The following is a 26,333-nucleotide window of genomic DNA, read 5'->3' as shown; positions in this document are numbered from 1 at the left end:
AATAAAGCGTCTCTGTTGGCTGTACGTTTTGACTCAGGTTTTGACGACGGTCGTTGGCGTTTTGTGCAGAGTTGCCAGTGTATGGGATAAACACAAAGGTAATTTATTTTGAACCAAGTTGATTTTAGGATGTTATTAATAGGACATAATAAATGAGAAGGTTGTTTGATCGAACTAAAGTTATGAGCCCATATTAACAGTTTAGCAAAGTTGCTGATTTTGATTTTTATGATTCAGCAGTTAGCCATAAAATTATGTGAAATCATCTGGCATCCCTGATTTTACGGGAGGTAAGCAGCTAACATAGACGTCAAATCTTTTCTTCGCATCGCGTTTCCATTTTGAGCATCATTCTGAGCCAAGCGCTGAATTTTTTCGTAGTTTTTCTTGTAAAACGAGCAGAAAAGTGATTTTATTGTCGTGTGGTAACTGTGTCAAGAACTGCCTCTAGAAATGGCAGCGCAGGGAATAGAATTAACCGATCACACTTGTCGGCTGTGTTTGGCTAACGATCAGGAAATCAGTCCAATGGTAGACGCATTGAGCCAGGAGGAGTTAAAGAATGTCATCGAAGGTTTGCTGAAAATTCAGGTGACTTGCGAACGGTTTTGGTACATTTTTCGTGATAATGGAACATTTTTCTATTCACTTTCCAGCTAACAGCTTGCGGACCGTTTCAAAACGCATGTTCAAATTGTGTGGTAAAGGTGCGGTTAATTGAAAATATTCGAAATGAGTTCGACGGTAGTAACAAGATTTTTGATGTTATGTGGACGTAAGTAATGTTTACAGGGCAGGATTAAGGGTTTTATATTACTTTTGATTTTTATGCAAGCAAAATTTTAAGTTGTCTGTTAACATGAGTCTTCATTTTATTGATTTGCATATCCGTTAAAAAATCGATTCGCATATTTCGGGTTTCTTAACACTTGTAAAAACGTTTTCTATTTTCGATTAGGCAATATAAACGAATTCACTATCCAGAACCAATTCCAACACCCAAAAAAGGAAGACCAAAGCTAGAAAAAAACCTTCCGCAGCCTCAAAAAATAACGGCAGCCTACATAATTGATGGAATGGTAATTGAAAACACCGAAATAGAGTATGTCCAGGATGAGGGTACCGAATTTTTCATCAAAAGTGAAGCTGGAACCGTGCCGGACGATATCATCAAGCAGGAAGGGGAAGACGGCGAGTCTGTTAGCGATAGCATTCCTGCCGACGAGGACCATCACGACACCGTTGACGAAACTGTAGAGGAAGAATACGTGTACGAGGAAGTACCCATGATAGATGACAATCGTATGCAAGAAGAATATTTGACGGACGAACCTTTAAAGGGTGATGCTGGCAAAGATAATTTCGATGCAAAAGATGAAGCCTTTAAAGACACTTTTATACAAGAAGATGCTGGATATTATGACAAAACCATTCCTTGTTGTTATATTTGCTTAGATAGGTTTGATTGTCCTACAGAAGTAGTACAGCACTTGAATGAAGCTCATGCTGACATGCTTCCTTTCCATTGCGACAAATGCCTGGGATACTTTGACACGTTAGAAGATGTCAATAAGCATTACATCTCGCACGTGTATGAGTTTGTTTGCCTTTATTGTCCACGACGTTACTGTTCTGAGCAGTATTTAGCTAACCACAATCTTGTATGTAAAGACTTCAAATGCAACGTTTGCGATGAAAGTTTTGAACTCCAAAGTCATCTTAAAGTGCATCTAAGGCAAGCTCACGGTTCAGGGCCAAAAAGCACCGGGCGAAAGAAGAATGTTTGTAATACGTGTGGTAAAGCTTTCTTACATGCTTGTAATTTGTCACGTCATCTTAAGAACAAACGTTGCGGTAGAAATAGTACACAGCAAGTACTAGTTAAAAAACGGAAATTCAAGCCTGATCCAGATGCACCCATCGATGAAGATGTTGATGACGATAGGGAACTGAAAATTCGTCCTCCACTAACTTGTCAAGTTTGCAGCAAGAAGCTGGACAGCAACAGCAGCTTGGCAAGACACATTGAAAAGGAGCACGAAGATTTCAATATACCATTGTTTTCGTGCAACATTTGCCCGAAGAAATTCACTACATTCGAAAAGTGCACACGTCATCGCGCTTTTCATAAGAAATCCAACAAGCCTTTACATCCTATGAGCAAAAAAGATCCTTCAGAAAATGTTTGCAAAATTTGCAATAAACAATTTCGTCTGGATCATATGTTATTGAAACATCTTTCAGAAATTCACCAGCTGACGTTGGAACTTTTCCATTGCGATCAGTGCGGTAAAAAGTTTTCTACTGAGCCGAAATTGCGTAAGCACCAGTACAACACTCACAGGGAGAATAAGAATCTCTATGTGTGTTCTCATTGTGGTCAAAAGTTTGAGAAGAAGTTAACTCTCAAGGATCATGAGACTAAACATTTGAACGCACCAGCTTACCAGTGCGACATTTGCCTGAAAACATTTATCCATAAGCATAGCCTTGATCGCCACGCTCTGGTGCATTCGGATGAGAAGAACTTCGAGTGCGAATTTTGTCATAAGCAGTTTAAGAGGAACACCACTCTTGTCATACATAGACGTATCCATACCGGTGAGAAACCATACGAATGTGTACCCTGTGGCCAGAGATTCATTGATTCCAGTACTCTGATTAAGCACAGGCAGCGAATGCATCCAAAGGCGGAATAAAGTGAATGAAACGCGTAATGCAGTATTTAGCTGTAATAGTGCGCTTAGTAAATAGCATACCGAAATAAAAATTTTGTTCTATTGGTATTTTTTTTTAGCTTTCGAAAATAAACTTCAACTAAAATGTTTTTTTGTTTAAATTGTTGCTTCAAAATATGAGAAATAATCCATGGTATAGTATGCAAATCCACTCTAATTATGAAGGTGATTCTCAGTTTTCAGAAGTAATAAAAAATGCATTCTAGTAAATCTAATTCATTTAAATTGTTTTTCGGAAGATCAGCGATGATACTTTCGAAGCAAGTATGCGGTAAATTCAATTCAATTTCAATTCAAAGTACTGATTTATTGAAAATTGAAGTTAAGAATTGTTCGAGCATGCACGCGCACCCTAAAATAAAAAGAATAGCGAATATTTCAAAAATTTCCTACAATTGTTTTTTTCTTTTGATACAATAAATTTTTTTCTTGTTATACAATAAATTTCAAATTTTCAATATCATCATATGTCAAAAGTGGGTGATGGTAAACAAAGTTAAGATCAATTAGCAACGATTTTGAGTCAAATTTTCAATTAATTTTATGGTGTAAATTTGTTTTTGAATGGATATCGTTATGTTGTATAAATTTTAAGTAGCTTGTTGACCTGTTTTTTGTACTATATTTAATTTAAAACCTTTTATAATTCTTATTGACAGTTCTGCTTAGTTTTTATTTTTCTATCCAGAGCTCTAATTTATTCCACTGAAATTTCCATGAGTCTATATCCAACGAACCAATGGGAAAGTATCGAGTCATCGGACAAAATTTTAATGTTTTTTAAGACATTGGTATTTTGAACTCAAGACGTTGATCAATTTCATAAGCAACAGGTACGTCTAAAGAATATTTTCACACTACTGCTGATTTAGCAACAAATTTACTTGGTTTTGATTAATGTATCATTCTATGATGTTGGATCATCATTTAAGATCATGACTGCTTTTTCGAAAAAAGCCGTTTGAAATACATTTGGCATTGTTGTAAATAGTTGAACTACAGTTCTGGAGAATGATGATGGTCCCGCCACATACCCTTACAAAGGTTTGAGTTAAACGATTTATCTGTAGATAATTAATTTAGTCACAATTAGTGATATACAAACAAAAAGCGAACTAAATCAGCTCTAGATCCTTATATTTTTTTTAAACATTTTACATCGGTGAAAATATACAGAGTTATAGAGGTTCACAAAACTAGTACTTACCTACTGTGAAAAAACTGAAGCACTGTTAAACTAAAATAAAAATAAACAATTATGAAAAAACAGTTCAAAAAGGGCATTTTTATGGTTTTTTGATATCAAAATCGAGAAGAAACAAAAACATATTGGTCATATTGCAGGAAATTTTGATATTTTGGTCCCTATTACAGAAGACGAGGCGAGCGGTGAGTTACTCGTCTGACCAATTTTGGGTATTGCAGATGGCGAGTCGGCTGGATTTTGGACGAGCAACTTGTTTGTCATGCAGCTGTCACCAGCCAAGTTTTACTCGCGTTCTCTAATACAACATTTTGCTCGCCTCGTCAGTGACTGCGGGCGAGACGAGTTGCTTGCCTCGTTTTCTGTAATAGGGGCCTCCGCATGTATAAGACAAACATGCGGAAAAAATATCAAGATTTTCAATTTTCTGCAATATGACCAAAATATTTGTTTCATGTTGCTTCTTCGATTGTGATATCGAAAAATGCCCGTTTAAAACACTGTTATCAAGGTCAGTTTAAAATCTTATGCCGCTTCAAGAGTTTAAGTAGCTGCCGTTGAGCTTGAGAGCTTTAGCAACGACCGGACATTTCGTTGCTCCTCCGTGATGGATCTGAGCTAGTGAAGTTACAGAAAGAACCACCGTAAGATGGATCATTTGGGAATAATTTACCACCTTCAGTGTATAACAATTCAGCAGCTTCCGCTTTGTATAATATCGACAACGGCGCCGGCTATGTACTTACGGTCGGTTATGTAAGAAAGAAAGGAAGTGTAACAATCGTTGTATTTTTTTTTAAATTTTACGTGAAGGGTCAACGTAGGGAGAATGTGTAATGTCCCTCTAACATCGAACGGTCTTTTGATTCTATTAAGACTTGAACTCATGACCAATCGCTTGTCAAAGCGGACTCTGTTAATTTGAGGTTACGAGCTCCTTTAAAACTTCAGTAGCTACCGTTTTTTTCTTAATCTTTAATTTATTTGACACGGCACATTGTAGCTACCGTTAAAATTGAAAACTCGCAGTTTCTTGCCAAATGATACTTCTTCTTTTTATTCAGAATTATAATCGAGGTGGCTTGTGCTGTTCTGTTTATTTGACACAAGCTTTGCAAATTCAGTTAATCGGGCATTGGTCTAAAAGAAAATTACCTTCCCAGTAGTCTAGCTGGTGAATACACCATCAGGGTGGCCACCCAACCGGAAAAAACCGGAAGAACCGGGAAAAAACCGGGAAATGTTTGGAACCGGGAAAAACCGGGAATTCCACTAAATAACGCCAAGAATACTCACAAGCACAACTGTTGAGTAAGACCTGTACTCGAAAAAAAAACACACCACACAAGTATCCGCCAAAAGTTTATTTTAAGTCGAATTGTCTTGAAACTTTCAGGGAATGAACTAATGAATTGTGTTTCGGCATAATTACTTAATTCAATTTCCCTCTTATCGCTAAAAAGCCCGCACGTTTTCCTTAAAACCCCTCATCACATTTTGCGCAACAGTGAAGCCGACCTTTTCAGTCACTTTTATCCATTCTTTCTTCAACTCAAACTTGTTCTTAATCACCTTGGATGATTTTCGAACTTTGGCCTTCGTTATGGCCCAAAATCTTTCCACCGGACGAATCTCTGGTGAATTTGGTTGGCGGTTTTTAGTACACAAAATACGTTATTTTCTCTTAATCAATCCAACGCTCACGCGTGATGAAAGGACCGGCCAAAATAATGTCTCGCCTCCGTGGTACCGCAGGAGGGCAACAGACGCGTCTGGAGGCATTCAGTGCGATAAATTTCACTATTGATGGTACCCGTTGTTCACTCAGCTGTCTGATCTACGTAAAATGTTAGCAGATAAACCTATTTTTGTATTGTAGGGGAATTGAGGCAAAATCGACATTTTGCTGACATTTTACGTTAATCAGACACCTACCATTCGATTTCTGAGACTTTTTCACTCAAAATAAGATATAATTTGACTACCACTTTAAGTTATTAGCGAATTACCATTAATACTCAGAAATAATCGATATTATTTTGCTTTGTGAAATATACTAAAACTATGCCGAAACCGGTTTCGTAGAATCACCGTTTTGAGCTCAGTTTTTGTCCGATTTAAAATGTTTTTTTTTCAAAAGATTGGTAAAAAGATGCTAATATGTGAACAAACTCTTAGAATTTTGATATTTGGTCTTTAAACAAAATGGCGTCGAAAAAACCTCAAAAATTTCCAGTTTCTCAAAAATTCAAAATGGCGCCATTGTTGCCTTTTAAGTTGAAATATGTTAAAACTCCGGGAAATTTTATTTTCGCATCAATACATAGAAGCAACTCGGATTTCTGATTTTCCATAACGACGATTATTTTCTTGTTTCAATGACATCTCAATAACCATTTAACCGATTGTTATGAAATTTTGCACATGTAAATAATACACTCCAAACCAGTTATGCCCAGCTTTTCATCAATTTTTTCCTACGAACAAAAAAAATGCACACGGATAAAAATGGTGCTTTTTTTTCGAGTACAATACAAACCTTATGCATTCGATAAAGACATTGCTGACTTCTTACGCCGTAGCGAGAAGCGCCTTGATACTTTTTGGAGAGATCTGATAACCTGCTCAGGCAAGAACCTTCTTGAATTGACCGTGATTATCAAGAAGATTTCGATTCTATTGCATGGCAATGCCACGTTGGAGTGCCTGGTCGTGAATTAGGAAAAGGAAAGCCTTGTAGCACAGCGCTTGGTATACCATGCAGTACAAGATGCCGGTGGAGTAGACGAAATTGATATCACCTAGTTGTTGATCCCCACCTCACAGTTGGTCTCGAGGTACGATGCTGGTCTCACAAGCCAGTCGTCGTAGGTTCGAGTCTCGGCTCGAGAAAGACTTTTAGTGATAGTAGGATCGTAGAGCTAGCCCCGCAATTGTTCTGTACACTGAACAGTAGGCTGTGAAGTTTGTGTATAACAGACAGAAAGTCGAGTTCCGAATCGGAATGTAGCACCAAGGCTTTGCTTTGCTAGTCGTTGATCCTTTACGCTCGCAATTCACATAACCGATATGTTGAACTGATGAAGGCAAAAAAGAAGGAGCAGTCTGATCAAGACGAAGAAGCCCGGGAAAAAGGCCGATAGAAACGAAAAAGGCAAAACCTCTCGCGGACACCCAGAGAGAGACAGCACTGATGGATGACGAGGTGCTTGCGTTGCTGAAGTAATGTGTTTGAAGTGTTTTGAAAATCTGATTGGCTCGATTAAAATTAAGTTTGTTTTTAAGAAATGTGTAACATATTTTTTTATATATTGATTCTTATATGGTTGAGGCGAGAATTGTTCCTACAACCTAAAAAATACTCGTGGACAAGATCTCCTCTCAAAAAAGATAAATCCGTCACATTTTTCGATTTTTATTTTGATTTCAATAGGGCTGAACACGTTTCAGAAATTACTTTGAACAAATTGGGATTCAAATCGAAAGTCATGCGGTTTAATCCTTAACTTGTGAAAAACTACAGAAATCAGAAGTACAATTTACCGGGAAAAATATTTGAACGAACCGGGAAAAACCGGGAAAAACCGGGAATTCAATTTCGGGTTTTGAGTGGCCACCCTGCACCATGCTGGAGACATTAGAGATCGCGGGTTCCGGTCTCGTCTGGATGAGGATAATTTTCACAAAATCTAAGTCCCACCTTTTGTTCTTGCTCATTCTTCGCATTCTCGTAAAACATACATTGCACGCGTTACTTACTTCACTTACTTTGTTGGTCGATAGACAGTTTTGGGCAGCCGTTCTCGAGTCACCTCGTACACCAGCAGTTCATGCATCTTCTTCAACCGCGCACATCCAGCGAGTGCGAGGCCTACCGCGAAGTCGACGGCCTCTTCGTAGTTCTCTGTTGAAGATAGTTTTGGCGGCTCTCTTGTCAAACATTCGAGCCACATGTCCAGCTCACCGAAGTCTGCCACGCTGTATGACCTTCATTCTATCAGTATGTTTGTGGTACAACCTGGTACAACTCGTAATTCATGCGCCTGCGCCACACTCCATCTTCCAATTTACTCCCAAGTATCGATCGCAAAACTTCACGCTCAAAAACTCTGAGCACTTGTCGGCTAGCATCCTTCCACGTCTATGTTTTATGTCACTAGAGGGCCACCGGGAGGATTAGCGTTCCATAAAGCGCTGGTTTTGTGCGTGTTTACAAACTACGGAACCTGAGCTGGTCATGTTGACTAGAAGGCCCTGTTGGCAGCTGCGACTTGTCGTTTCACTTTTTATGCGGAGTTGAGCAACGTAATGCCTCGGGCCTTCCAATCTGTCGTTCGGTATTTATTCATTCACCTAGTAAAATCTGGTATATCGCATGGTATAGCCGGTCGCTTCCCGTTTCCAGGAATTCGGCCGGGATACCACCCTACTCAGGGGCCTTGTTGTTTTCTGCTCACTAATCGCCTTTTAACCCTCCTCTTATGTTGGTGGCTCAACAGCATGTTTGTCGCTCATGATCCTCATCCTGTTCCTGGTTGTAACCGTCGGTCGGTTTATCCGTGAGCAGATTGCCGTCCTTGTTATTACACATCACCAGCACAAGGAAATTCCTGATTCTGACTCTGTTGACTGTTCTATAGAAGCCCCGCAAAATGTCTTATGCGCTGGCGTGCACCTGCTTCTTGCACTCGCGTTGACTCTATTTTCGGTAGCACTTACCTTCCTGTATCTCTCTGTTCTGACGCGTAGCTGCAGTGAGCATGCGGCATGGCTCCTGCCATAATTCTTTTCGTTCGTCACTCACTGGCACTTAGCATGAAACCAGCTGTTGCGCTGTCTTCCACGCGACGTATCTCCTACTCCACAGCTTATTTACATCCTCCACTCGTTAATTCTGCTGTTGTGTGATCTATTGATCCAGCTCTCCGACGCATTCTTCTGCCACGCCATTAGCTTTCAACTGCTGTATGTTGAAATGCATCGTTCTCTTTGTGCGAGATTACAGCACGTTGGACGTGGATCTTACAAACGATGAGATAATGGTCAGATTCAGTGTTTGGACCCCGAAAAGACCTAACATCAGTAACATCCGAAAAGTCCTGACCGTCAATCGGTACGTGATCAAGCTGGGAGCAGGCTTCTCCGTGTGGATGCCTTCAGGTATATTCGAACGTGGAAAATAGGAGCTACGTATGGCCAATTATCTGGTCGTGGCAAAATTGATCAGTGTAAGGCCATTTTCATTGTTTTCATGACCGGACGGAAGAATTCCCTCCTTTAAACCTGTGCGTTTGCATCTCCGACGACGACTTTCACGTCGTGTTTTAGGCACTCGTCATAGATTCGTTCAAGTTGTTCATAGAATTCATCTTTGACGTCATCGGATTTGTCGTTTGCTGGTCCATGAACTGTAGTTGGAGAACTTGAGCATAATCCGTAACACGAATATACGGCCATTTACGGGTTTCCACCGGATGACTCTCGATTTCTGATTTCCCAGCACTACGAAGACGATGCTCCGTTCAGCTACTTTGACGCAACTGTAGTAGATGTAGTACTTGAAAGAAGCGTGCACAATAGGGTCCACTGCACAGAATTTCCTTTCTCTGGAATTTGGCCGCCGAATCGTTGCGATTTCGACTCCCTGTCGCTGCAGCAAACAAACCAGCTCGCACCGGTTCATTGAGTGATCGGGCGTTCAAGTAACCAATTTCCAATCGATTATCGTTTTCTATTCCAGTGTTAGTACCCTAGGTCTTTGTCGATTGATCCGTTTCGTATAATCTCATTGTTCGTGGTTAGGAGAAGTTTTGGTAAACTACCTTACCAAAGTCACGATACCCAAATCCTGCTGATGGGTCGGCCATCTATAGCTGGTGGGATACAGCATTTCATGATTCAACCGCCCACTTCGGATCAGACGTTGTTGGGCGCCGCCCCTAACATAGGGACACGTTCGCCTACGACACCCGTCTTAGTCAGCAAACGACCAAAGTTTCCACCCGTGGTTACCCGATATCCGTTAATGTTACTCATATCTCGGTTGGTACCTCGTGGAGTTTAGATAGGAGTTGCTGAACATAGGTGAGTGATCACATTAGGGTCTCAAGTAACACGTGTCCAGCCATTTACCAATCATTTACCTACATTGCCCGCTTTATTAAACATAAAAGTAGTCATAAGACACAAATGAAATTAATTCGTACGGACTTCGGAGTCAACTGTTGGTTGTGTTTAGGACCATGGGCGTAGCCAGAATTTCGATTAGGGGGGGGGGGCAATGACCTTAGTGGATCAACTGAAAAACCTGTGCAATTCCATGCAACATAGGCCAAGCATTTCAATCAATTATTTTTTATCTGTCTGATACTTTACCCAGATGTTTCAATGGGTTAAAAATGTCGTTTTGTGCTAACGTATGCAAATTTTTTCGGATGGTGGTAAAAAAATAACTAAAACAGATAATTGAGTTTCATAAATTTTCTATGAAAGGTAATTATGTTAGCTTACTTGCAAAAAAAAATCTACGATCTTGCGTGCGGCCTTCCGGCAGTTAACAGGAATTCGCCGTGACGGACGAAAACATGCGTGTAGGCATGTTTTTTAATTCTTTTTTTCGTTTTACTCATCAATTCCTCCTGAAATTTTGCGACAAAATTGTTGAAGTAGATCTTACGCTTCAGGCTTGCCAGAAATCCTCGATGAGACGCAACTTGGGAACGTTGGGCGGGTTCGCCAACTTGGGTACCATATCGACATTAAGCCGTTCCATCTCCTCGAACGATCGCCTCGAATAGTGAGCCGACTCCAGATCCGGCCAGAACACCGTGTCTTCGGCCGTTTTTGGTGAACGACGCAACTTCCGGCAGTTACTTCGTACTAGTGCTGGGACTATCCGGATATCCGGCATAGGATATCTGGCAAATATCCAAAATCCGGATCAAACGGATATCCGGATATTATCCGACAGGACATCCGGATTTTCGAATAGTCGGATATCCAGATATCCGGATTTTGTATCCGAACATAGTTTAAAGACAATTATGTAAATAATTACTTACGAGGGGATGGGTGATTGTGAAAAAAGTCATTTTTCGTGTTACGTTTTGTTTGACGGGGTTTCAAAAGACAGAAAAAAATTACGGATATCCGGATAATAAATATCCGGATACCCCAATAATCGACTATCCGATGATCCGTATCCGGTTATCCGAGTATCCGTACAGTATTCGTTTACCCTTCCGTGATCCGAGCTTCGGATAACCGGATCTCGAGTATATCCGGTTAAAAGTTCTCGCACTACCTCGTACTATAAATTCCCCCGTTCACGGCCAGTCCGGAGCGAAAGAAGAGCAGCTTTGACATCCCCTTCTCGCTGATTGTCAGCCACAGCAGCACCGTCTTGGGAAACTCGGTGTGTGTGTGTGGGAAATTTCACCTTAGTGCCTCCTTCTTTCGTGGTGGAAGTAAAATACAAAGTGCCCTACCAGTCGTTGCCATCCAGGGTAAGACAGGTCTCGTCGTCCATCACCACTGCCACGTCGTGAATTGCCGGGTAAATCTATTTGACCATCTTATTCAGGCGCTGCCGCTGCTTCATTGCCTGCAGCTCCGAGACTAGTGAACGGGTATTGGCCGTCCATGTTCGCCTGACATGTATGTCCATGTTCGCCAAGCACAGTTTGATCGGTTGCACAGATCTCCAGGCCAAGCGCACGCAGCGATGTAGCCACTTATCCCTCGGTCTTTCTCTTCAGTATCCTTCGGAGCTTCTTGTCGCTCAGGGTCGGCGGCCGTCCGAAACCGGGCTTTCTTTCAATGCTCTGATTGGTGTCCAATAGTGCCATGATGTTGTAGATGCCGGAACCGGAAAATTTGGCAATTTTTGTCTATTTTCACCATCAATTTCAACAATTAGGGGGGAGGGGGCAACGACCCCCCTGCCCCCTCTGGCTACGCCTATGTTTAGGGTAACTGCGGGGCTAGTGCTACGATCCTATTGACACTAACAGTCTCTTCCAAACTGAGGTTGTAAAAGGGGGATATAAACCTACTCGAAGAAGAGAGTTTCTCGTGGCAATTTTTTTTTAAATAACAGCCTGACTAGATCGGTAAAGCGTAAAGTATTGCTGGTGAAAATTTTGTTTGTAAATTAATAGTTCATTCATCAAATGAAGTTTAGAAATTCTGTAAATGACAGGATGCAAACATCTTATCTTGCAGTTTGTATGCAGCTTGTATACTCTCAATTTGTGCTTTTTTAAAGCTTTTTCATCGAAAATTAGACCCAAGTACTTCTTAAATCAATTGAGGATAACCTTTAGTTTGTGCTCTAGGCTAATGAGGAAAAAGGATCATTTGATTTTGGAATTGGGAGCAAGTTTCCACTCTTGCATGCAAGTAAAAAAGAAAAATGTAAACAATTCTGCAATCGGCTGCATATGACACGCATACTTTTTCTTTTACGGAAAACCTCGATATAAGGCTCACCTGCTCTGACATGAAATCTGTAACGTTCGGTCAGTTATAATAATATTATTGAAGTACAGTCATACATCGATATAAAGTAACCTCGATATAAGGCAACCTCGATGTAACGTAACTCGATATAGCGTAACTTTTACCTCGATATAACGTAACTGTTCTAAATATCTCAAAATTAAAGTACAACAATTAATTTTGGGGTGTATGAAGTTCCGAATAAATGTTTTTAGTAAGTTTTGAAACCAATAAGTACCGTAAAATGGGATAAAATTGATATATATATATATATATATATATATATATATATATATATATATATATATATATATATATATATATATATATATATATTTTTTTTTTTTTTTTTTTTTTTTTTTTTTCTCAGCGTTTCGTGACTGGGGTTTGTCTACGAATATATACTGCTAGGTGAAACGAAATAAAATTCCCGCGCACCTTTGAATAACCATCAAGAATTTTGCATCAATGAAAAAAACTTTTTTTTCAAGCTTCGACATAACGTAACGAAAAAAAGTTGCCTTATATCGAGGTATGACTGTATGATAAATGAAGCTTTGACTCGAAGCAATCAAAGTTTCACTTCTTAGACCGATGAAAAAATCAAATTTTCGATATAGAAGGTCTTAAGAATGAGCAACTGTCGAAATTTGATGTTTTTGCTCAAATTTTTGAAGACATTTGGTTTCAAAAGCATCAAAAAAGTGACAATTTAATTACTTTGAGGCTCCACTCCACTGACATTTAAGACCTTTGCCAGGGACTTGTAATACAAAAGTTCCCGTACATTCGGAGCAAACAACGACCATCCGGAATCTTTTGCTAGCTTGATTTTATTAAACAAATTCTACTTAAACCAAACCTACGAAAATTCCGGAGCGAAACTATTTTTATCTCTTCAATATTCTTCCGCACTCATATTTCAACTACAACTCAACCCGTTTTTATGTGTAGCAAATTAATTTCGTTTGGTTAAATATCTCTTACACTCCCCTTCAATTATTAGATCTATTTCAACATCATCGTTCTGATAAAGTTTACTTATTAAAATGCATCACTCTTCATAGAATTTAATAATTGTTTGGAATAGCTAATTGACAACAAACCTTGAAACGCTTCTACATTTGCCAATACACTTTATACATTCCGCGTCGAACACTCGACAGAAACGGACGTGAAAAGTGGTCGTTCTATTACAATCCGGTCCGTGTGTACGAATAGCCAAACAAAAGAGTGTTTTATTCAAGGCCATCAGTTGACAGTCGAGTCCGTGTCGCTGTGCTGAGTGATCTCACACCCGGCTCACTGCTGGTGGCTGTATTGGTGCTGCTGTACTGGTGCTGCTGGCTGCTTTGGGTGCAGCTTCGAACGATCGGACAACCACTGCTGGAAGGAAGAAGTAAAGAGGTACGTGTTCTTGTCGGCGCTAGTGCGCTCGTGCGCTACATTTAGCGCGATGGATATAGATCCCTCGCCTCCCGTGCCACCATCCCCGAACCCCCCTGACCCTGACCCTTCTGTTACCCCCTCCCCTGTTCATTCTCCAGTCCCCCCTCGCCCCAAGCTTTACCCGGACGGATCTCAACAGGGCAGCTATACTGTTTATTTTCGTCCAAAGGCAGGAGTAAATTCAAAGCGATTAAACATACTGCAAATTTCAAAAGACCTGACCAAGGGGTACAAGGCCGTGACCGAAATTTCCAAGGTCCGACCTAACAAGCTCCGTGTCGTGGTCAGTGATCTGACACAGGCCAATGCTATCGCTTGCTCTGAGCTCTTCACACGCGAGTATCGCGTTTACATACCCGCACGAGACGTGGAGATCGACGGTGTCATAACCGATTCGAGTCTGTCTGTCGAGTGTATCCTAAAAAGCGCAACCGGTTGCTTCAAAAATACCGAAACACAGGCGAAGATTTTGGATTGTAAGCAATTGCGGTCCATGTCTCTCGTCGGCGGTAAAAAAGTTTACACTCCGTCAGACTCGTTTCGCGTTACGTTTGCCGGATCTGCACTCCCTAGCCACGTCTCGATCGACCGGGTTCGTCTGCCTGTGCGATTGTATGTACCCCGTGTTATGAATTGCACCAATTGCAAGCAGTTAGGCCACACAGCCGCCTACTGCTGCAATAAGGCACGATGTAGCAAGTGTGGGGAGACTCATGCAGAAGATTTTTGCAGTGTTAATGCTGAAAAATGTATTCACTTTGGGGAAAACCAGCATGAGCTCTCCACATGCCCGGTGTACATGCAGCGCAGAGATAAAATCAAGCGGTCACTTAAGGAGCGTTCAAAGCGTTCTTACGCTGAGATGCTTAAGAAGACCGTGACCACTTCTACCATAACATCGAACCCCTTTGATCTGTTGCCCTCTGATGAAACCGATTCTGACGATTCATCAGCGGGAACATCTTATGCCAATCCTGGGGAGTCTAGGAAGAGGAAAAATGTTTCTTCTCCTAAACTTCCCCGTAAAGGTCCTAAGATTTCCCAAAGTGTAATGAAAAGTACGAACAAACCAAACAGTGCTGCGGAAAAACCGAAGCAAACTCCTCCTGGGCTTGCAAATTTAAAGTCCCAGAAGGAGTTCCCAGCACTGCCAGGAACATCTAAAACCCCAGTTGTTCCTTTTGCACATCCAGTTGATGAAACAAACTCTGGATTAGTGAAATTTTCTGACATTGTGGACTGGATTTTTGAAAATTTCAATGTACCCGATCCAATTAAAATTTTTCTTACAGCATTCCTCCCAACAGTTAGATCATTTTTGAAGCAGTTGACTGCCCAATGGCCCCTCCTTGCAGCGATTGTATCCTTCGATGCCTAATTCAACTGCGTATATGAAGGATTCTATCGCTGTCTTACAGTGGAATTGTAGAAGTACTTTACCAAAAATTGATTCGTTTAAAGTTTTGATAAATAAAAACAAATGCGATGCATTTTCCCTTTGTGAAACTTGGCTTACTTCAAATATTGATCTCAACTTCCATGATTTTAATATTATTCGCCTTGATCGAGACACCCCATATGGAGGAGTACTTTTAGGGATTAAAAAGTGCTATTCTTTCTATCGTATTAACCTCCCCTCGATTCCAGACATCGAAGTTGTCGCATGTCAAATGACAATACAAGGTAAAGAGCTTTGTATTGCCTCAATATATATTCCTCCCAGAGCACAGGTTGGGCAACGGCTGCTCTTTGATTTAATAGAACTTCTTCCCTCGCCACGTTTGATTTTGGGAGACTTCAACTCTCATGGCGTGGCTTGGGGTTCCCCATACAATGATAACCGCTCCTCTTTAATCTATAACCTTTGCGATGACTTCGACATGACTATTTTAAACAACGGTGAAATGACACGTATCCCGAAGCCTCCAGCGCGCCCAAGCGCTTTGGATCTATCCTTATGTTCGACGTCGCTACGGTTGGATTGCACATGGAAGGTAATCCTCGATCCTCACGGTAGTCAACTCGCATGCGACCAGTTGTCATTCCGTATGACCTCACACGGAATGTCGATTGGAAGTTATACGAGGAAATGATTTCAAAAGCGTTCGAGTCGCTTCAACATCATCCACCACTTGAAGAATACAACCTCCTCGCGGGCTTGATTCTCGACGCCGCGTTGCAAGCCCAAACGAAGAAATATCCCGGCGTAACGATCAAAGAACGGCCTCCCACTCCGTGGTGGGACCAAGAGTGCTCCGATGTCTACACGCAAAGATCCGACGCGTTTAAGGCCTACCAGAAGGGAGGTATACCTGGCGACTATTTACGGTATTCAGAGCTTAATACCAAGCTTAAAAGTTTGGCTAAAGCAAAGAAACGCGGATATTGGCGTCGGTTCGTGAACGAGACGTCGAGGGAGACATCGATGAGCACTCTTTGGAACACAGCCCGAAGAATGCGGAATCGCGTAACGGTCAACGAAAGCGAGGAGTCTTCAAGTCGGTGGATATTTGATTTTGCCAGGAAAGTATGTCCGGACTCTGTTCCTGAGCAAAACATTGTTCGCGATGCGTCTCCGGGCCACGACGCGATAGAATCACCTTTTACGATGGCAGAATTTTCAGTTGCCCTCCTGTCCTGTAACAATAACGCGCCTGGGTTAGATAGAATCAAATTCAACTTGTTGAAGAATCTACCCGGCAATGCCAAGAGGTGCTTGTTGAACTTGTTCAATAAGTTCCTGGAGCAAAACATTGTACCGCAGGATTGGAGGCAAGTGAAGGTGATCGCCATCCAAAAACCAGGGAAACCAGCTTCTGATCACAACTCTTATAGGCCGATTGCAATGCTATTCTGTATCCGGAAATTGATGGAAAAAATGATACTCCGTCGTTAAGACCATTGGGTCGAATCAAATGGTCTACTATCAGATACTCAATTTGGCTTCCGCCGTGCCAAAGGGACGAATGATTGTCTTGCGTTGCTTTCAACAGATATTCAGCTGGCGTATGCTCGCAAAGAACAAATGGCGTCTGCGTTCTTAGACATTAAGGGGGCTTTTGATTCCGTTTCTATTGACATTCTTTCGGGTAAACTTCACCGACAAGGATTTTCTCCAATTTTGAACAATTTTTTGCACAATTTGTTGTCCGAAAAGCACATGCATTTTACGCACGGCGATATGGCAACTTTTCGCATTAGCTACATGGGTCTTCCCCAGGGCTCATGTTTAAGCCCCCTTCTTTACAACTTTTATGTAAATGACATCGACGAATGTCTGGCAAATTCATGCACGATAAGACAACTTGCAGACGACAGTGTAATCTCTGTTACAGGAGCCAAAGCTGCCGATTTGCAAGGACCATTGCAAGATACCTTGGACAATTTGTCTGCTTGGGCTTTACAGCTAGGTATCGAATTCTCTCCGGAGAAGATTGAGATAGTAGTTTTTTCTAGGAAGCATGAACCTGCTCAGCTTCAAACACAATTAATGGGTAAAACGATTTCTCAGGTTTTGGTACACAAATATCTTGGTGTCTGGTTCGACTCTAAAAGCACCTGGGGTTGTCACGTGAGGTATCTGATGAAAAAATGTCAACAAAGAGTGAATTTTCTTCGTACAATAACCGGATAATGGTGGGGAGCCCACCCAGGAGACCTTATAAGGCTTTACCAAACAACGATACTGTCTGTTATTGAGTACGGGTGTTTCTGCTTCCGCTCCGCAGCAAACACACATTTGATCAAACTGGAGCGAATACAATATCGTTGTTTGCGTATCGCTTTGGGTTGCATGCAGTCGACCCATACGATGAGTTTGGGGATCTTAGCTGGAGTACTACCATTGAAAACCCGCTTCTGGAGCCTGTCTTCTCGTATTCTAATCAAATGTGAGGTCTTGAACCGTCCCGTGATTGAAAATTTTGAAAGGTTAATCGAACTTAATTCTCAAACCCGTTTTATGACATTGTATTTCAATCACATGTCCCAAAATATTAACCCTTCTTCGAATATTCCAAATCGTGTCGACTTATCAAATACTTCTGATTCTACTGTGTTTTTCGATACATCCATGATAGAAGAAACTCGTGGAATCCCGGATCATTTACGCGTGCAGCAGATCCCTAAAATTTTTTCCAATAAATATCGAAACATCAACTGCGACAATATGTACTACACTGACGGATCACTTCTTGATGGGTCCACTGGCTTCGGTATCTTCAATAACAATTTAACCGTCTCCCATAAGCTCGATAATCCTGCTTCTGTTTACGTCGCAGAATTAGCTGCAATTCAGTACACCCTAGGGATTATCGAAAAAATGCCCACGGACCATTATTTCATCTTTACGGACAGTCTTAGTTCCATTGAGGCTCTCCGATCGATGAAAGATGTTAAGCACTCTCCGTATTTCCTGGGGAAAATACGGGAACATCTGAGTGCTTTATCCGAAAAATCTACTCAGATTACCTTAGCGTGGGTCCCTTCTCACTGCTCGATACCGGGTAATGAGAAAGCGGACTCTTTGGCTAAGGTGGGCGCAACAAACGGTGATATTTATGAAAGACCAATTGCCTTTAATGAATTTTTCGCATTTGTACGTCAGAATACGATCATCAGTTGGCAAAATTCTTGGACCAAGGGGGAACTGGGAAGGTGGTTACATTCCATAATCCCCAAGGTATCGACGAACCCGTGGTTCAAGGGGTTGGATGTAGGTCGGGATTTCATTTGCGTGATGTCCCGGCTTATGTCCAATCACTATAGATTTGACGCGCATCTCCGTCGTGTTGGGCTCGGGGAAAGTGGTATCTGTGCCTGTGGTGAAGGTTATCACGACATAGAGCACGTTGTTTGGTCATGCCCTGTACACCGTGACGCCAGGTCTAGATTAATAGCTTCCCTGCAGGCCGAAGGTAGGCAGCCGGCTGTTCCTGTTCGTGATGTCTTGGCGAGCCGTGACCTATCCTACATGTCCCTTATATACGTTTTCCTGAAATCCATCCACGCCCCAGTTTAGTCCTATCCCCTTCCGCCTACATCCAACCAAACGACAAGAACACGTTAAGACCCCGGATCCGGAAACAGCAATCAGACCCGCACGATACTCTCAAGGCCCGATGGAAACAACCCAATATGCCAGTCCGTAATATCTTGGCCCAGCAGCGGAACAAATTTAATATGCTGCTTACCTATGGCAATGAAAACCATCAAACAGCAAACCTGTGCTTTTAATGCAAAATATTCTAGCTTTAAGTTAGATTTAGTTTCAGCTCGTAGTCGGCAGCGAGGATAAAAAATTTGCTTTTAGTTATTAAGATACTTTAGAAAGTAAGCTACCAGATATAATTGGCGCCGTTAAACATTGAATTGTATTTGTGCCGTGTCAAATAAACTATAGATGAAGAAAAAAAATACACTTTATGATAAATTGAGCAAATTAGCATTATATCTCAGTAATAACAATAGTAATTCTTGACTCGAGTTATTCTTGAGTTATTTAATGGTAACATTTAAATTTAAACTTTTCAACACCTCTTGTGTGATATTCTAACAAGTCTTTTGGAATTACAAACACTATTGTTGGGAAGCAATCAGAAACGTCTTGTACATTATCACGAGCGGTTATTTTGCGATCAAACATTACTTAATTAAACTGTCTCGCAAATATATGTATTTTAACTGGCGAAAACAATTTCTTCGCCAAACCGCTCGGTTCTGCAAACTGATGCATGCATGGAAATAAATTTTAATTTAGGAAAAGCGGTCAGCTCAAGCACTGTAAGAACAGAGATATTTTTTAAAAGTTCTCCTTCAAATAGCTTCTATGGATATTTTGTTACTCTGCTGTGGTTTGACCCTACCATCCCTGTCGCTCTTCGTATTCTTGTTAAGTGGAAAGTCGTTGAAATGTGTTTATAATTTAATTTTCTTCGGATTTTATTGCTTCCCGCTGGCACTGAATATCCGATTATTATGTTTGTGTTTCGGCTGTGGTTTCGAGTATGTAGGTATGTACCCGCAGTGAACTGCTAAAGTGGTGGCAGTCACATGTGTATGTAAAAACGGGAATCGGAATCGTTACGAAAATATGTGGCGTCTAATGCATTCTTGATTCAGATTTACGGCGTTTGGCCTTGTTCGATTAGTCCCAATCCTCTCGGCGAAATGCAAAAGATTCCACAGAAAAGCACATTGCTCGTAATACCGGTTCTAATTTCTCGACGCCTTGGGATTGTTTCGGGGTAGAGCTTAGGGAATCAAAACTAGTTAGTCGCTTATTCGGTTCAAAAGGCGCTCGTTTGATATAGACGATGACACTTGTTTTAGAAAAGTGGCAAGCGGAGGGTTAGACTCGAATAGGGTATGCCAAATGATAGTAAATGTGGCTGTTGATGATTGAATTCGAAATGTAGTTAGTCGCAATCTAACAAAAAACACTCAAGTCCGGGATTGTTTGACTAGAAGCGAGCGGAATGCAAATAGATTCAAATCCGTCCTAGTTAATTATTGAAGTTCCATCTTGTTGGTTCAATAGTGCCGGCGAGATCATGTTTATGTTTGTTAAGGTTCTCCCAACCAGAAATATTGCATGCACATTTTTTTGGTGCTCGTGAAATACTAGATATGTTTGCTGCTTGTGGCAACTCAAGGATCAAGTCCCACAAAAGCAAATAGCCCAACGCGTGGCTGCCACGTGGCGTACGCTGTTTTACCGAAAAGCAATAAATGTTACACTTTCTTGTGTTGACGAAGTTAATACTACCACAGCGTAAAGTTGGGGGTGAGTTTGAGATTTACGCGAAACTGCAGGCGCCCTTGTTTACAAGTGATTTACACGGTAATTATACAATTAAGTTGTGTTCCACGGAGGGCTAAATATAACATGGCTGTAACGATTTAATGATCAATGAATCTGCCGTAAACGTTAGATGTGTGTGAAATAAGTTAAATCGATGCATGCATATGAATGAATACATAGAAAACTTTTTCTTGATATTGGATCGCTGTTAACTTTCCAAAGGTACAACGGGTTTTTTAAATCATTATTTTTCATTTTATTTAGATCACATTTTGATGCTTGATGAGTGAGAGCTAAATTTCTCTTCCTTATTTTTGCATACAAAGATTCAATAAATTAACAGAGTTGTAGTATTTTTTCAATAGCTGAATACCATTCAAAATATTTGGATTTGTATTTGTATTCATATACAGCAAAGTTCTTTTTTACACGATTCTACGTACCGTGCAAAAAAAAAGCCGTGTGCGAAAAACCGCGTTATTTGGAAAAACGTCGTAAAAAGAACCGTGTAAAAAAGAAATTGTGTACTGAACAGCCTACTATAGTCTGTTACCGTTACTGTTACTTACTGTAACAATTTTACGCGAAGACGAAGAATCGTGCAAACCGTGTAAAATGAAACCGTGTAAAAAAACGTGTAAAAAGACTTTACTGTATTCATATCATCTGACATATTTGGTTTCAATGAAGTGGATTGGGTGGAGAAAAGCCGATTTGAGAAATTTCTTACGAAACGGTCAAATGCGCGTAAGAACCACACTATCTTTTGATTGAAAATTAACATTTTGCAAACTAATATACCGTTCACACTACACCGCATATCACCTGATATCAAACGATTCGTGCTATCGAGGCCATATCACCATCCATATTACCTGATATCCCATACAATCGAGCTGTCAACGGATATCACCTCGGCTACATGTTATCGCGGATATCATGTTCGAAAACCAATAATAACCACATTTCCAGCAGTTGGCAACGCGGCCAACAGTCATTTGACGCAACCCTACAAATTTCGCAATTCGCGTTGCATGCGAAAAAAAAGGGAGGAAATATTTTTGCTATTTTCATCCCGCACATCTTGACAACCGCATATGAGAGTTCGCGTTGGTGCGAGCCAACTAGCCGACATCTCTATCCTAATCCCATTGCTCTTGTTGTCTTGTTTTAGCTTTGACCTGTTTTTGTTTTCTTCTCTTTTCAATTACCAAACCAAATGTCAAATCATATCAGCTCACTGTAGTGTGAACACTCGAGTTGATATCCGATATCATCTGGCGATATCAGGTGATATCCGGCGTAGTCTGAACAAGGCATAAGCCGAACAACACATCAATACACTAAAATATGACACATGAATTTACTTAACCAGTTGAAACACAATTTTAACTTAAGGGCATCCTTAACGGTGCGCTTCTATACCCCGTTTGGCAGCGCTTTATCATCACTTCATACCGTACCGTTCGCTGCTAAACGCGCTAGAGCTGGGCCTCCGGAAATCATCGCGCTCTCAAATTTGGCAGCCCGATAACAGCGCTGCTAAAGGTTTATGCTGGATGAAATGTCAAACTTAGACGACAGCAACCACCGGTGTGAAAACGGGTGAGTTAGCAAAATAGCCGCGCTGTACACAGCCACCCTAACAACTTAAATAGTAGCGCATTGTTAAGGATGCCCTAAGGCTAACAAATTACAACGTAACATTAGATGCGTTGAAGTAAAATAAGTAAAATACATTGTTGAAGACGTCACATATCGCCTTGATGGGTTCGTTTTGGACATATTCTGTACGATGAAATAGACTATCGCACGGTGACGTCACGCACCTGAGTTTGACAGCTACTGGTAACTTTGTTTACCTACGGGTGATGCAGTTTGGTTCTCAATTATGGTAAATCTATTCAATTGTGATCAAAACGCCCTTTAAATGTTGTACGTGGGGTGCCAGTACACAAAGAACAATTATAAATTGGGCAGCATTTCCACTTCGCGCACGATTGCTCCATCAGAAAAAAAGCACAAAGTCCAAAACGTAAACAAAGTTACCACTAACTGTCAGAAACGTGAGGTTAAAGAGATTCTATGAGATAGTCTTTGGGAGACGCAGAATGTTTCGCAATCTTGAGTTTCGATAGGGTACATTCACGTTGATTTTAGACAGGATGTTTGCAGCGTCAATTTCGCCAGTTAATAGTTTCCCCACGAATATAGCCCTGTAAATGTCTTTTTTTTGCTAGTGTGTCAATGCCAAGTAGACGGCATCGATTGGCATAAGGTAATTGGGCAGAATCACGCTATGGAAGTATTCTTAGAGCTTAACGCAGAAACCTGACTTGTACTGAAAACTCTTTGGCGATTCTCATCATGAACCCGAGGTTTCTGTTTACTTGTGCAATGATATTAGGATAGTGGTGCTTTAAGGACAGTTGTGAGTCAAGCAATCTACCTAGATCTTTTATTACCGACACTCTCTCGATGGTTTCTTCACATATACTATTATTTCAAGGTAGCGGCTTAATTTTTCGTGTGAAAGAAATTAAGGAGCATTTGGAAGCACTGATTGTTAGTAAATTACGGTTACACCAACCAGAAAATGCATATTTTTGCAATTCTTTGCAGTCCGAATGAATGCGAAACAGTTTGAGATCATCAGCATAGATTAGTTTACAGCCAGTGGAATGACGTAACAAACATCGTACAGACTAAAAAGTAATGTTCCAATGTTGCTTCCTTCAGGAGCACCCGACAGGTTAGCGAAGCTATCTGACTCGGTGTTGCCGAATTTAATGTACAGTGTGTACGATTTTAACCTCTTAGAAAAATGGTGTGATGCACAAAGGCGTTCAATTTTAGCCAACAGAATGTTGTGATCAACGCGGTCAAACGCTACTTTCAGATCTGTATAGATGGTATCCACTTGCATCCCGTTGTTCTCTATGTTTTTGATAGAGTACGATGTAAACTCTAGCAAGTTAATCGTGGTCGATCTACCTGAGTAAAAACCATGTTGGACTGTTGAGATATATGGCTTGAATTCACCGGGTAAAACATTGCCGAGTAAAATCTCAAAAAAATTTGATGCAGCGGATAGAGACGTTATTCCCCTGTAGTTCACCACATCGTGTTTGTTGCCTTGTTTATAGATTGGAAACATAGCGGAACACTAAGCGCGATGGCATATCTTTTCAGAACAATGGCTAAAATGCCGTCAGGCCCAGCTGACGAAGAAGGTTTCAGTTTTTCTGTGGCTTAAAAAACATCTTCGTTAGAAAACCTTAAATTACTTAGATTTACTACATGTTATGAGGAACGTTGCGAAGGGCGCTCTGTATTTGAGACGTATTTGCAGAAGTCGAATTAAATACGCTCGAGAAATGTTTCTGAAATAAAGAGCCAATACTATCAAGTGATTCCGCACTGTCATTTCCAAGAAACATGCAATTGGGGAGCCCACTTTCTTTTCGCTTACTGAAAAAAAACCGTGAAAGGAAAAAAAGAGTATTATTTATATAGAAAAATTATTTCAAACAAATCTTCATACACATTCAAAATGTAACACGCCAAGCGGAGTCATTAGTAATTGACATCCGATAAGTTTAGGATTTTTGAGGACTCAAATGGAATCAATAAAATTTTGTTTTGATGAACCGCTTCAATACTGAATGCCAAGCAATGACATCAAGTTCTGATGTGAATGGAAAAATCGATAGTTTATATAATTCTTTAATAACGTATGCGTTTAAAATGGACTTTTCTCGGATGGTGATAAAAAATAACTAAGACAGATAATTGAGTTTGATGAATTTCCCGTGGAAGCCAATCATGTTAGCTTCCTTGCAAAAAAATACGGCCTCGCATGTGGCCTTCCGGCAGTTTACCGGAACATTTTCCACGGCGGACGAAAACAAGCGTGTTGGCATGTTTTTTAATTCTTTCGTCGTTTTATTTATCAATTTCTCTTCAGTTTTTGTGACAACATTGTTGGAGTGGTTCTCACGCGTTGAGGCCCAAACACAATGGATACGTTTGCGTTGCGTTGACGTTAATTTGACAGAAAATGTATGGGCTAACAGTCAAATTGCCGCAAACGCAGCCGCAACGTATCCATTGTGTTTAGGCCTTTAGGCGCAACGTATCCATTGTGTTTAGGCCTTTAGGCTTGGCCAGAAATCCTCGATGGGACGCAACTTGGGGACGTTGGGCTGGTTCGCCAACCTGGATCCCACATCGATATTCAGCCGCTCCATCTCCTCCAACGATCGCTTCGAGTAGTGAGCCGACACCAGATCCGGTCAAAACACCGTGTCTTCGGCCTTTTGGTTTTTCTTGATGAACGACGCAACTTTCGGCAGGCACTTTGCCGGGAAAATCGATTTGACCATCTTATTCAGGTGCTGCCGCTGCGTCATTGCCTGCAGCTCCGAGACTAGTGGACGGGACTGCTGCTTTCTAACATGTATGTTTATGTTTGCTAGGTGCTTTCTCACTGTTTGGCCGGTTGCACCGACCTCCTGGCCGACCGCACGCATCGATGTAGCTACTTTTCCCTCGGTCTTACTCTTCAGCATCCTTTGGAGCTTCTTGTCGCTCAGCGTCGTCGGCCGTCCGGAACCGAGCTTTCTTTCAATGCTCTGATTGTTGTCCAATAGTGCCAAGATGTTGTAGATGCCGGTACGGGTGTGTCCGGTGTCCAGAAGCTGCCGCACGATGTCCTTTTTCGATGCGACGGAGTAATCTGGCCAGAACACCGTGTCTTCGCTCTTATGGTATTCCTTGATGAACGACACAACTTCTGGCAGGCACTTCGTACTATAAATTTAGCAACTTTGACATCCCTTTTTCGCTGATTGTCAGCCAAAGCCGCACCTTCTTGGGGAACTTGGTCTGTGAAATAAACTTTACCTCGGTGCTCACTTCCTTCGTGGGGGAGGTAACGAAGTGGGGTACGAAGTGCCCTGCTAATCGTTGCCATCCAGGGTGAGATAGGCCTCGTCGTCCATCTCCACTGCCACGTCGCGATTCGCCGGGAAAATCGACTTGACCATCTTATTCAACCGCTGTCGCTGCGTCATTGCCTGCAGCTCCGAGACCAATGGACGGGACTGCCGCTTCCTGACATGGATGGATGTTCTCCAGATACTTTTTCACTGTTTTACCGCATGCACCAACCTCCCGACCAAGTGCACGCAGCGATTTAGCCACTTTTTCCTCGGTCTTCTTCTTCAGTATTCTTTGAAGCTTCTTGTCGCTCAGGGTCGTTGGCCGTCCGGAACCGGGTTTTCTTTCGATCCTCTGATCATTGTCCAATAGTGTCAAGATGTTGTAAATGCCGGAACGGGCATACCCGGCGTCCACAAAGTGCCGCACGATGTCTGTTTTTGACGCGGCGGGGTACCGTTCTTTGAAGCATCACAGTTAGAGTTTGACTGATAGAGTTGTCATTTTTTTGCTTACTCATGGGTTATTATGATTGATGATGCATGAGTAGTTTCGTCAGTGCGATTAAAGGTAAACCCTTGAAAAATCGGCAATTTTTGTCCATTTTTTTACCGCAAACGTTATCGAAGAAACCTGGTTGCTGGTGTTCAGCTCATGCACGTTGAATACAAGAAAAACTTCATTTCCGCTGTGATATATT

General features: G+C 41.4%; 1 protein-coding gene across 1 annotated transcript; it reads left to right on the top strand.

The window, feature by feature from the left end:
* The first annotated feature begins 284 nt into the window (after nt 1-284).
* Nucleotides 285-2,839, top strand: LOC129727679 (zinc finger protein 623-like). The gene is made up of 3 exons (XM_055685726.1): nt 285-591; nt 657-775; nt 959-2,839. Exons 1-3 carry the CDS (start codon nt 454-456, stop codon nt 2,697-2,699), a joined length of 1,998 nt encoding a protein of 665 aa, XP_055541701.1. The 5' UTR covers nt 285-453; the 3' UTR covers nt 2,700-2,839.
* The last annotated feature ends 23,494 nt before the right edge of the window (nt 2,840-26,333 follow it).

Source organism: Wyeomyia smithii, chromosome 3 (assembly GCF_029784165.1).
Source record: "Wyeomyia smithii strain HCP4-BCI-WySm-NY-G18 chromosome 3, ASM2978416v1, whole genome shotgun sequence".
Lineage (NCBI taxonomy): Eukaryota > Metazoa > Arthropoda > Insecta > Diptera > Culicidae > Wyeomyia > Wyeomyia smithii.
This window is presented reverse-complemented; position numbering and strand designations above follow the sequence as displayed.

Coding starts and splice junctions, on each gene's coding strand:
- LOC129727679 (XM_055685726.1), top strand. CDS start 454: ATGGCAGCGCAGGGAATAGAATTAACCGATCACACTTGTCGGCTGTGT. Junction 592..656: donor AAGGTTTGCTGAAAATTCAG/GTGACTTGCGAA, acceptor TTCACTTTCCAG/CTAACAGCTTGCGGACCGTT. Junction 776..958: donor ATTTTTGATGTTATGTGGAC/GTAAGTAATGTT, acceptor ATTTTCGATTAG/GCAATATAAACGAATTCACT.